Source organism: Aulonocara sp. 'chitande type north' Nkhata Bay, linkage group LG7, assembly GCF_057382095.1.
Source record: "Aulonocara sp. 'chitande type north' Nkhata Bay isolate Kocher_YH1m ecotype deep benthic linkage group LG7, A_spYH_male_GT1.1, whole genome shotgun sequence".
Classification (NCBI taxonomy): Eukaryota; Metazoa; Chordata; class Actinopteri; order Cichliformes; family Cichlidae; genus Aulonocara; species Aulonocara sp. 'chitande type north' Nkhata Bay.
In genome coordinates, this window is record NC_141350.1 from 59,555,252 (window position 1) to 59,567,622 (window position 12,371).

General features: G+C 40.2%; 1 protein-coding gene across 1 annotated transcript in view; it reads left to right on the plus strand.

Moving 5' to 3' along the window:
• nrn1la (neuritin 1-like a) overlaps nt 1-12,371 on the plus strand; it is a 100,748-nt gene that overhangs the window by 70,419 nt on the left and 17,958 nt on the right. The window contains exon 2 of the mRNA XM_086301702.1: nt 5,331-5,475. Within this exon, the coding sequence (XP_086157828.1) occupies nt 5,331-5,475 (145 nt within the window). The remainder of the gene's footprint in view (nt 1-5,330; nt 5,476-12,371) is intronic.

Here is a 12,371-nt window from a genome sequence, read left to right on the forward strand (position 1 = left end):
TGTGTTGCTTTGACAGAAGCCCTCAGCTCATCGTTTTTTGGGGGTTTGGTGTTTCTCTTCTTCCTCGTTATAATACTCCATAGATTCTCTGTGGTGTTCAGGCCATGCAAGGTGGCACTGTGGGAAGGCACTAAGTCCTGCTGGAGAGGGAAATTGGTGTCTCCATAAAGCTTGTCAGGAGGTGGAGGAATAAAGTGACCTCCTGGTAGATGCTGTGTTGACTTGGACTTGTTAAAACACAGTGGACCCGACCGCCTCCAACACCAGCAGGTGAAACGGCACCCCAAATCATCACAGACTGCAGAAGCTTCACACTGGACTTCAAACATCTTGGATACTGTGCAACTTCACTCTCACTCCACACTCTAGGACCTTGATGTTCAAATGAAATGCAAAGTTTACTTTGATCTAAAAAGAAGACTTTGGGCCACTCAGCAACACTGCAGCACTTTTCCTCCCTAGCCCAGGTATGATTCTTCTGACGTAGTCTCTGCTTCAGGACTGTCCTGATATTAGGAATGTAAAAGCTGCAGCTCGTTTCCTGAAGACATCTGTGCATGGTGATGTTTTCATGGCTGATGCACTGATACCCGCCTCAGTCCTTTCCTTGTGAAGCCTTCCCAAGTTCTTGAGTTGATTTTTCTTGACAGTCCTCTCAAGGCTGCACCTTTTCCTACCACAATTTTTCTTCCATCAACCTTCCAATAATATTTTTCAAAAGCCAGTTGAATAACGGCCTTTTCAGCCCTAATCGTCTGTGTTTGAAAGGGTCTTTATGTATCTTACAAAGATACCTCCCATGTGCCTCTTGGGTGAGGTGTTCGGGGCACGTCCAACCGGGGGGAGCTCTTGGAAGACCCAGGGCTTGCTGGAGAGATTGAATCTATCAGCTGGCTTTGGAGAGGTTCTGTGTCTTCCTGGATTAGCTGGAGGAGGCGGCTGGGGAGAGAAAGATCTCGGCATCTCTAAGAGACTGCTCCACAGACCTGGAAAAGCAGCAGAAAATGAATGGATGGATTTAATTTGATTCATTATTAATCTACCTGTTGTTTTCACATTAATACACGCTTTACAACACAGCTCAGGGTGACTGTGTATGCTTGTCCTCTGCTGTTCTTTTTAATAGGCTATATATTTGAGGATAAAGATCCGGTGTCTTCTAGTTTAGATTTAAACTGGAAAAAGGCAAAGCATTAATTTGATATAAAAACTGATGAGCAAATTTAGCAACATTTAACCAACAATTCTTAAATAATGGCATCAAAGTTTGACTATCCCTTACCACTTGCCTCTAGCTTGTGGGAGGCACATAATTGTAGTACTGGGGGAAAAATATTTTATGTAAACCCACAATCATTACATATTCCTTGGCAGTTTAATTGGGAAGACAAGTCATTATTATAAAAAACATATTTTCCAAAGAATAGGGTTTATATTTCTGGCTCAGGATGGTGAATCCCCGTTGTCTATCTTATAAAGAGCTGATTGGTTTGTTTTTGGGAATCAAGCTTGAAATGTTGAGATTAGAATTAAAAGTGACAAAAAGTTAAAAGCCTGTGATGGAATAATTCCTTCTTTTGCTTTCATGACACTTTACCAGTCCCTGAAGTCTTCTCAGGCCTCTGATTCATATTCATTTGCTGCTGCTTGAAAGATGAGAAAGAATCATTTGAATCAAACACTCATGCCTCTGCCCTGAAAAAGCTCTCGTTGTCTGAGGCGCGTACATGAAAGCTTGGTTCTCTGCCATTTCAGGCCTCAGTAAATACCAGCGCAAGACCAAAACACGCAACACTTTTTAAATTATTACTTCAAAATGCATCACCTAATTGTGCATCTGTGGAAGAACTTCCTCTTCTTTCCAAACTCAAGTGTGACAGATGAGATGCTGTAAACAGCTATGTGACTCGGGGCTCTCGGGTGTGGCATTTGCACTTTAGTGGCAGATTTTTTATGTCCTCAGAGAATTTTCATACACAAACAAACAAGAAGCAGATTTTTGAATGGCCTCTATATTTTTTTATTTTTCTCGATGTGTCATATAGGGATGAATCATCATGCTGAGAACAGTTAACCTCAAATCTGTAATATATTTAACAAATTTATGACTTGATTTGAAGTATTCACTTCAAACTATAACATCAGACAATGTCATTTAACTTGAATTCACCTGTAACCACTTTCTGACACCGGAAACTGCATTTTTAATATGAAGCGTTGTATTCCCCCTGTGTCAAGCATGCTCCCCCGATCTTTACCAGATACTTTGAAGTGACAGCAAACAGCTCGTCTTGCTTGTTGTGTCCCAACAATGCACGCTGTCAACTGATATGATGCTGCTTGAGCTGCTTGACACATGACAGATTTGTTGTTGTTGCTTCTGGTTGTATCCTTTTCTGAAAGTTTATTTGTATTTCTGCAGTTAGCATATTTCTCATTCAAGCTGTAAATGCAAAGCTTCAAAATCAATTCTGATTTGAAGAACGAATGAAGTGACCTTATATGCGTAAAAGAGGACAATCAGAGAATATCTGCTATTCTGCAGCTTTCCCCCTCACTTTTATTATGTTTCAGCGTCATGGGGTTATTGCTTTTTTCCAACATGCAATATTTCTGTCATTTAAAAAAAAAAAAAAAGTGTGATCCAGTTCCAAAATGCCTGACAGACGCGTTGCAGGGGTAGGCAACTCCAGGCCTCGAGTGTCGGTGTCCTGCAGGTTTTAGATCGCACCCTGGGTTAACACACCTGAATCAAATGATTAGTTCATTACCAGGCCTCTGGAGAACTTCAAGAAATGCTGAGAAGTCATTTAGCCCTTTAAATCAGCTGTGATGGATCATGGACACATCTAAAACCTCCAGGACAATGGCACTCGAGGCCTGGAGTTGCCTACCCCTGCGTTAGAGAGTAGCTGCTAGACATGGTGGAGCTTTAGCAGGTGATGCTACCACAGATTCTAACAGAAACACCTCTTCATATGGTTATTTTAAACAAGCAGCTGGTTGCTATCACCCACATAATCAGGTGACCCTATATAAGTTGTAAGTAGGTCATCTGAACTGGCTAAAAATGAAGTGAATATGTTAATCCCAAAAAATAAACTTTCTCGAATAGTGAGGAAGTGCAGTTTGAGGCCAGAGCCAAAAGAAGCGAGCCGGTCGCCACAAAACACAACGGAAAAAAACATGTTTACAGCCTGGTATGAAAATTGGTTTAGGTTTCAGTAGCTGATTGCACGGGGAGTGAATTTTTATAAAACTTATGCATTATTAAGGGTGTGGGTGCTTTGAGTGACAGGTGGGTGCTCTCTTGTGTTCAGTGTTTGGTTGTGTTAAAGAAACTCTAAAGATGCTGCTGTTCATGTTCTGTTTTCCACTATAGTATGCAAAAGAATTCTCATAGGATACAGTGGGACAAAACATGAGACACCAGGTGACCTGAGGTTGAGCAGGCCCCAAATTACATGCCAGCAGCAACCCACAGATCAGCCCTCTTAATCCTAAACCACCTTGTAACTTTTTCTGCAGCGTTGCTCACAGATTGAACGGCCCTCCTCTTGGCCTCTCCTGTAAGTCCCAACCACGTGAGGACTTTGCAGAATGAATGTCCTGCAAAACCTCTGCATCCGACTTCAAGCTCATAGAGGATTCTGATCTGATCTCCAGCTTCTTTTTATTCTCTTAAGAGAACCCTAGGCTCTCTCTTTCACAGCATGTCTTCCTCGCCTTAACCCAACTGACTGCGGCAGATGGCCGCCCCTCACTGAGCCTGGTTCTTCTGGAGGTTTCTTCCTGTTAAAAGGGATTTTATCCTTACCACCGTTGCCAAAATGCTTGCTCATAGGGGTCATATGATAGTTGGGGTTTTCTCTGTTTTCTTTGTATTATTGTAGAGTCTTCATCTTACAATATAAAGCACCTTGAGGAAGCCATTGTTGTGATTTCATGCTATATAAATAAAACTGAATTTATCTGATTTATCTGCAATGACCCCTATACATTATATACATTCTTTCAAATGGCAGTTGATCAGGGTTAGTTGGGGCAGGTCTGTTCTACTAATTGATGCATGCACGTCTGTATGAGTTAGCATGCCCAATCAACGTGATATGACTGATCGTGAAACATGCAGGCTGTTTTCTTTTGCATTGTGCGCCTATTTGTAAATATGTTTCATGGATTTTGTGTCAAAATAGCCAGCTGATACAAATTCTGATCATATTGTGAAACTGGGATTGGGTGCCCTCTTTTAAAGCCTGTTGACTGTACAAACTTTCTTGAGAAGATTCTGGACGGGCATAGCTGTGAACAGCGACGTAAATAACTGACTGTGAATTTAACACTAGTTTGTTATGCTTTGTTTCTATAAAATGGTGATGAACAGGAAAATAAAAGTCAGAAGAACAACTGAAGGAATAATCAAGAATTTGTGTAAACTGAAATCTCATCTTGTTTGATTTCATTCTGCTTTTCAGTTTGACTTTGTTTGTTACCAAATTTCTCATTATGGGAAATAAAAAGCAGCTGCCACTGAAGCTACAGTAGCAGCTGCTGGTATATACAAATATAGGTGTTTACATAGAAATAATTATTTCTGCTTGTGGACTTAAAACAACTTACCTGATTGCATCTGTCTCACTTGCCAATACAGTAATTTTTTTTAATGGGCAGCTAACGAAACATGAAAAAGAGATGAGATTTATTTTTTATCCCTCATAGTCGGCTCTAATTGGTTGGCTGCTCTCCAGAGCTGGAAATACAAATCAGTGGAAATAACACTAGCCTTCAAATTGCCGAACAAATTTGAGATATGGGTGATGATTCAGATGTCTGAAAGGAGACTACATCGATGGAATTTGAAGTGTTTCCTCTTTTTGAATGAAAATAGGCATCTTGTCTGGGAGCTTTCATTAGTCTGAGTATTGGCAGCATTTAAACATGATTTGTGTAGGTTGTTACTGAGAATAAAAACAACTCCGACTGGGCTTTTCTCTTCCATTTCCTGGTCACCGAGCCTTCATGTGTCTCATATTGTAAGCTATAAATCAGCAGTGGGCTTTAACTCGGAATGATTGAGGGGAGAAAAAGATCAAAGTTAGGCCTACCTGTAGGTTATACTCAACTCTTCAGTCCTATAACTTTAGCTCCACTGATATACTTTCTATTATTAGGTACAACAAAGTGTTACGTTTACCGCTAACTACTGCAGTCAGATTTCAGCTCAGATTAATCTGTTTTATATGAGTTATTTTTTTCAGTTAAATTTTACTCTGTACTTGTGGTTTTGCAAATAGTTACGTACTTTTTGTGTGTTTGTGTTTGTTTTCCAGTGCTGAGTCCGTGTTCTGCAGTCTCAGCCAGAAGGTGTCACTCCATCTACAAGGGTTTCGCTCAGTGTCTGATGGCTCTGGGCGACAGTTTGACGGACAGCGCCCGCAAGGAGGAGGACACGCACGAGATACACTCCATCTGCAGGTCATTCACTGCAGTCACAACAGTGCAGTTTCCCTCAGATCACTTTCAGTATTCAAACACTTGTTAGTGCGCATTTGGTTATTTAAGAGAGTGGGTTAAGAAATTAAAGGCAGAAGCTCTGTTGGGAAAGAATTACTGATTCTTGGAATTGGAAATAGCATGCAAAAAAGTTTAGATAAGAATTTTGCAATTCCACCTGAGTAGCCTGCTGTCTGAAATCGATAAGGCAGATAGAGGCCAAAGAATGGTGCAATCTGGTACCACAGACTGAAGTCTTGTCTCTCTAATTCCTCACTATGCTCGGTCTTGCCTTTTTACATGCAGTTATGAATAGATTTTTCTCAAATTATGCTGTGTGAACATTAATACATTTTTACCAGGATTAATAACTGCCTGTAAAGAGTTTACCCATCACTGTGAGGCAGAATAAGCCGTAATGCAGTTGTGCGCTTTACTTAGAAGGCGTTACATCCTTTAAATTGCACTCTTCAGTGTCTAGTGAAAACATAAATGAGAGTATTGCTGGGAATGTTCACTTCCTCCACAGTATATTTGATAAAAGTCACTAAACCTCCAGCAGTTATTTGTACAAAACATTTTGTTTGGGACAAATAAAAAAGAAAAAAAAAAGTTAAATTTATTACAGTCAGAGATATTCAGACACACAGCTCACAGTGTGTGCGAAGGTAAATGAGGATACTATCTTAATTGTCTGCTAATGATTAGATGATTAGATGATTAGCATTATCTACACTGACATCATGTTTTAGTTAGCTGTTTTAGCTTTATCCCTCTCCAGCACATGTCAGTTCTCAGATAGAGCAGTTTTACTCTCCTTTTAGAAGAGTAGCTTAACTGGTTACCCGTCACTTCACGATGCTAATTATTACTTTTCCTTTTACTGCTAAAAGTCACCATTATTAACTTGATGTTCCACTGGTGGGTCTCTAGCTGGCACTTTGATACCAGTCTCTGTTTTTGTGTTGGTATTAAACTTCATATATGATTAACATACCAACATTTTGACCCAAAAGTAAACTTGGGCATTGAAAATAAAACTATTCTGAAAAAATGTTAGTTATATTATGCTGTTTGCGTACCATCACACAGAAGATGCTGGACCACAAAACACACATTAACTGTTTATATTTCATCTATTTATTCCTCCTCTTTTGCAAACGTAATATTCATTTGCCTTTGTGCTGCGTCTTTGACGAGTCAACATCACAGGACTGTGAATGTGCTCCCCAATAAAATAAAAATTGATTGAACAGAGTGGGTTATATGAGAGGAATATCGAAGCTCTTATTTAAAGAGACAGAAAGATCATGGTGATGGAGGTGAAATCAATTTCAACATGTTTATCTTGTTCACTGTTTTGTTTTATATGACAGTTAATTTGACACTGATGCTAAGCTGCAACTGTGAGCCTACAACGTTTTAAGCTATGAGTGAAAACAGGATGTTTAGCTCCAAGCCTGTTTGGTGAGTAGATACCACCACAGTTACTGGTTTACTGTCACAGAATCTTTAAGTCAAAGCAGGATGGAGGACTTAAATGCAGAAAAAACTAAGAAAGCTGTAACAGTTTCAACATCTTTATCGACAGCAACAGCAACAACGTTATTTAGAAGTTAGAAGTTAGTTCACAGGGACAACTGGAGTTGATCAACCCGTCCAAATTAAAGGGGTCCACTAGGAGGGTGGACCCCTCTTAATGCGGCCAAACCAGAGATAAATGTTCCTCAGGCAGAATGCAAAGCTGACTGAGTGCAACTGACTTTATCTTACTTTGAGGACAGGGTGAGTCCTTCGTGGAGGGAGGCGGCTGGTTTGTTGACTTGTAGGCAAGTGAGTTCCAGGAGGGCAGGCGACAAGAGTCAGTGATCTTGGTGAGAATGACCAGTTTCATGGGAGGAAGGTCCCTACACCGATCATAGGCTATGTCTACACTAATCCGGATAAATTTGAAAATGCCGTTTTCGTCTAAAAACGCTCCGCGTCCACACTATCGTTTTCAATCGTTTCCGAACAGCTGTTCATCCACACTGTCCATGTCCATGCGTGAAACGTAAGACGATTCGACCTGCTCATTTCTATCTGCTGTTTATTTACTTTCCAGCTCTTTGAAGTGTCGTGGCAAAAAGTTGAGGAAAAGCACCGAGTTTTTTAAATTGACTGACAATGAGGTGGAGTTGTTGCAAAAGCTCTTCTGGTGCTTGTGTTTCTATTATTGTTGGTTCATTAGCAACCCACAGTGCAAAGTGATAACTTACAAAGAGCTGAAGTGAAACAAGTATTACAAAACAGTCCACTGCAGACATTGGCTGTTCTTTTCATGCTGTTGATCTTTGATAGTTCTTCACTCTTCTCTCTATATGTGGTGAACTACACTATCATTGCCTTTTATATGGCAGACCACTTTTCAGCCAATCAGCAGTCAGCCTATGCATGGTGTTGTCCATGCCAAGCTATATGCTTGTTGTTTTTTTAGTTGGCTTAAATGCAGTCATTTTTACATAGGTTGCATTCCCATCCGTGCAGGCTCTTCATAGGCAAACGGACACAAATATGCTAAATCCCACATTACTGGTCAATCTATATTGCTAACATCAGAAGCTGTGGATGGCAACTGAAATAATAAGATCGCAGAAGCAAGTGGCAGATACGAGGTTTCACTGAAGGATAGCTAAGCTCTCCCTTAAAGTCTGACTCAGTTCCTCACTGTTTTATGAGGGGTTCAGAGTAGAAAAGAGCCAGCTGAGGTGGTTGAGATCACTCCCCTTTCACACCTCGTCGGTGAGGTCTTTTGGGCATGTCTGACTTTGGCAGACAAAAGACATCCTGGAGATATTGCGTCTCTTTGCTGGTCTTGGAATTTCGTGGTATACCATGAATAGAGCTGGAGGAGATGGCTGGGGAGAGGGAAATCTGTGAATCTCTGCTTAGTCTCTTACCCTATGACCCGGACCTGGAATAAGCAAGAAAAACTGGATGGGTGTTAATAATAAATTTGTATAGAAGTTCATGCCGGCTATACAAGTCCAAAGACAGATAAGTCAAAGATATACTGATTTAATCTTGTTTTTATTTCAGTTTGACTTTAAATATAAAGACTGCTGTCTCTGACCTTCTTACGGCGTGTCTTCACTCACTCTTTAACACTCCTTTTAGCCTCTCGTTGTTTCAGCTGGAGCCCTGAACATTTATCACTCCTCTTCTCTCCTCCTCTCTATTCTTTCTGTCTTCACTTCATTTCTCTATATCCTTTATCCATCCATTATTCTCTCCCTGCCCTTTGTCATCTCCGCTCACCGCTCTATTTATACATACCTCTCTCATCCATCTTTCACAGAAGACCTTTTGGGGAAGAAGATTTCTTAGGAGGGTCTTAGAATAGGACTACTGATCTGAGAGCAGTGTCTGTCAACTTAAATTTGTACAGATGCAAAAAAATTATAATGAATTTCCAGAGTCACCACATTTAAGTGTACAGAGATGCATCCCATCCAAGACCACTGAAGGAAGTCAGAGTGGGAGTTGCACAATTGTGCTAATTAAGCGGATATTTAATGAACTGTAATATGATATTTGACCAATGTTCCTCTTGATATATAGAATTTATCATGTGCATAAAGCATGCATGCTCCATACACATCACTTCTTCTTCTCGAATTCATAGAAAGATGTTGCTCAGCTGACTCAGCTGACTCAGAAAAAACTAACTGTAGGGAGACTTTTTGTGCAAGACACATTTTCATCAAGATCTACAAACAGTGTTATTAAAGTCCTTGAAGAAAAGCTAAAGGCATTGTTCTGACTATCTTCTTCTGTGACAGTGTCTGTGTGTGAGCCTCTTGTTGCTGACTCATTTTTATTGTTGATAATTTTGCTCTAGCATCCAGACTGAAATGGAAATATCTTAATAACTGTTGGGTCAAATGTAGAGGATGAATCCCTTTGTTGCTGGTGTTCGCCAAGCTTTCCTGCAGCACACCAATGAGGGTCACCATCTTGGTCTTTAGTCAAACTTCAGCTATTTGTTGGAACAGTCCGGGCAGCCTAGAGGATCTGAATTATGTTGTTTTTCTGGTGCTAACACGACACTGACGTTTCCTGCACAGCGAAAGGCCATTTCCCACATTTCTGCATCCATTCTTGTCAACAGCTGCTGATGAACACAACAGCTGACTTGCAACTATGCAAACTGCAGTCATGCAGCATTTGTGCATGAGCATGATTCACAAACGTGCACTAAAAAACATCAAGGTGGAAAATGAGTAGCTGCTTTGTTTGGTTGGACAATTACAACATGTCACAAAAAGGGTCACAAAAATTCCCATTTTTGCGAACAGCTGCAAACCCTTGTGAAGATGAGTAGACGCTAAAATTTAAATTACTTTTAGCAAGCCATTCTTCTCCTATTTAGCTTTTACTAGAAAAACCTATCCTGGTTTTCATCACGCCTGCTGTGCTTATTTGCTTCACTCATGTACAAAAACACTAACATTACTTTTTTTTTTATGTTTATGATATCACTGTATATAGTGAGATGGTAAAGACAGCTGTTCATAAACACCAAACAAACAATAAAAAACCTTACTTCTTCTTTGCAAGCCGTAAATTCATTATATAAGACAAAGTCATTAATTACAAACACTCTTAGGGTCATTGTTTGACCAACACTTCTTTACAGATTTGCATGGCACTGTTACCTGTTTAGGAGAAGACTGAAGTGAGTCTTTTATGCCCTCATTGCCAGGGATGTGGTGACGCCACAAATGTTGTGCGACAGAACCAGTATAGTGACGTAAACTGGCTCAGAGCCACAAAAGGCTGATTTCAGCCTTCTGTTCATTGTGTTATGCTGAAGTATATTCATGGAAAGTAGAAAACTAGAAAAATGTGAACATGCAACAGGGATAGCAATCAATAACACTCAAGAAGAAAGTCCACTCAAGAACTTGGAAGAGCTTCACAAGAAGTGGACTGAGGCAGATATCAGAGCATCAAGAGGCACCATGCACATACATTTTCAGGCAAGGAGCTATAGCGGATGATCTGATATCCTCGTGTTGGTGTTGTTCCCAGACCATCATGAAAATGTTGTTCCAGGTTCAACATTGCAAGTGACCAATCACATTGTTGTGACGTTATTCTTTTGCGCGCCAAGCCATTCGTGCATTTATGAAATTCCAATGTTGCAAGGACAATATCAATTCTGCTTACTGTTTATTAAAGGGTTACGGTTAGGGTTAGGGTCAGGGTCCGTTTATCGGCGGACAGAGGCGGTTTCTTGCAGCTTAAGTACAGTTTTTTGTTTTACGCCAGTTTTTCCCGAAGTCGCAAAAGTATGACATCACAACATTCTGATTGGTCACTTGCAACGTTGATCCTAGAACAACATTTAGTATGATGATCTGGGAACAACACCAACACGAGGATATCAGATCAACCGAGCTATAGCTGTCACATTCCTGATATCAAACCAGTCCTGAACCAAGGGCAACAACAGAAGCAGCTCACCTGGGCTGAGGAGAAAAAGACTTGCACTGTTGCTCAGTGGTCCAAAGTCTTTTTTTGAGATGACATCAACATCCTAAAGTCTGGAGAAAAAGTGTAGAGGTGCAGAATTTAAGGTGCTGGAAGTTAAGTGTGACGTTTCTGCAGTCTGATGATTTGGGGGGTCCCACGTTATCTCCTGGTGTTGGTGGTGGTTGGTCCACTGTGATTCATCAAGTCCAAAGTCAGTGCAGCATCCACCAGGAGATTTCAGAGCATGTCACGCTTCCACCTTCGTGCAAACTTTATGGATAACACCAATTTACTTTTCCTGTAGGAGTTAAAACCTGCCCACAGCGCCAAAGCTGCTACCACATGGTTTCCTGATGTGTTTTTACTGTGCTTGCTTGACCAGCCAATTTACCTGACCTGAACCTGACATAAAATGTATGGAATATTGTTAAGACGACTTCCACTTCCATGCTGCACTGCTCTGATGTAGCAATTCATGGTTAAGCAGCCCAGCCAAGGACTGCGTGTATAAATGAGTACACCTTCCCAAAGGGTTTTTTTTATCTATTCTAAATGCTTTTTTTTTTATTGATCTTAGGAAATATTCCAATAACAGATACTTTTTTCATAAGCCATAAACTATAATCATCAAAAATACAAGAAAAAAGGCTCAAAATTTCAGTTTACTCTAATATAGAATAAATCAAAGTTAACCTTTTTAATTAAATTTAAAAAATAACTTTTTATAATATTCTGTGTTTTTGATATGCACTAGCTCGCTTAACCCTCTCAGGCTCAAATTAAACTTTTTGTTGCTAATGCACAACCAAGTCCTGCAGTGGTGCTTCTGAGTAAAAAAAACTCATAAAATATGTATGTGGGGTAATCAGCTTGTTAGTTTTTAACTGTTGCAAATCTGCAAAGCCTGCCTTGAGAGGGTTAAAGGAACGTAACAGTAAAATGGAAAGTGCACAATTTCTTGCAATTGTTTCTGGGGGACGCACAGTAGGACACAGGCAGGTTTTTTACAACTCCACACAGCTGGCCAATAAAAGCATGAAGTGGGTGAGAGTGTCAGATTGTCGGTTTTTGAAAAGTTGAAGAAATGTTCGGCTGCAGACCTCAACTCTGTCATCAGAAGGTGGTGGAGAAAAAAGGTTTCTGATCAGCAGTTCTGATTAGGCATTGTGGCACCTTAAGTACAGCTTCACAGAACATCCAGCTTAACACTCTTAACTTTCTGCTTTTTTTTTTTGGTTCACCTTGTACCTTTTTCCCATTTCTTCCCTTCCTTACTTTAACCTGCCCGTTCTTGCTCTTCTTCTCATGTTTAGGTGTTTTAATGATAATCCATTCTTACTTTTATGAATTTGAAAGAGAGA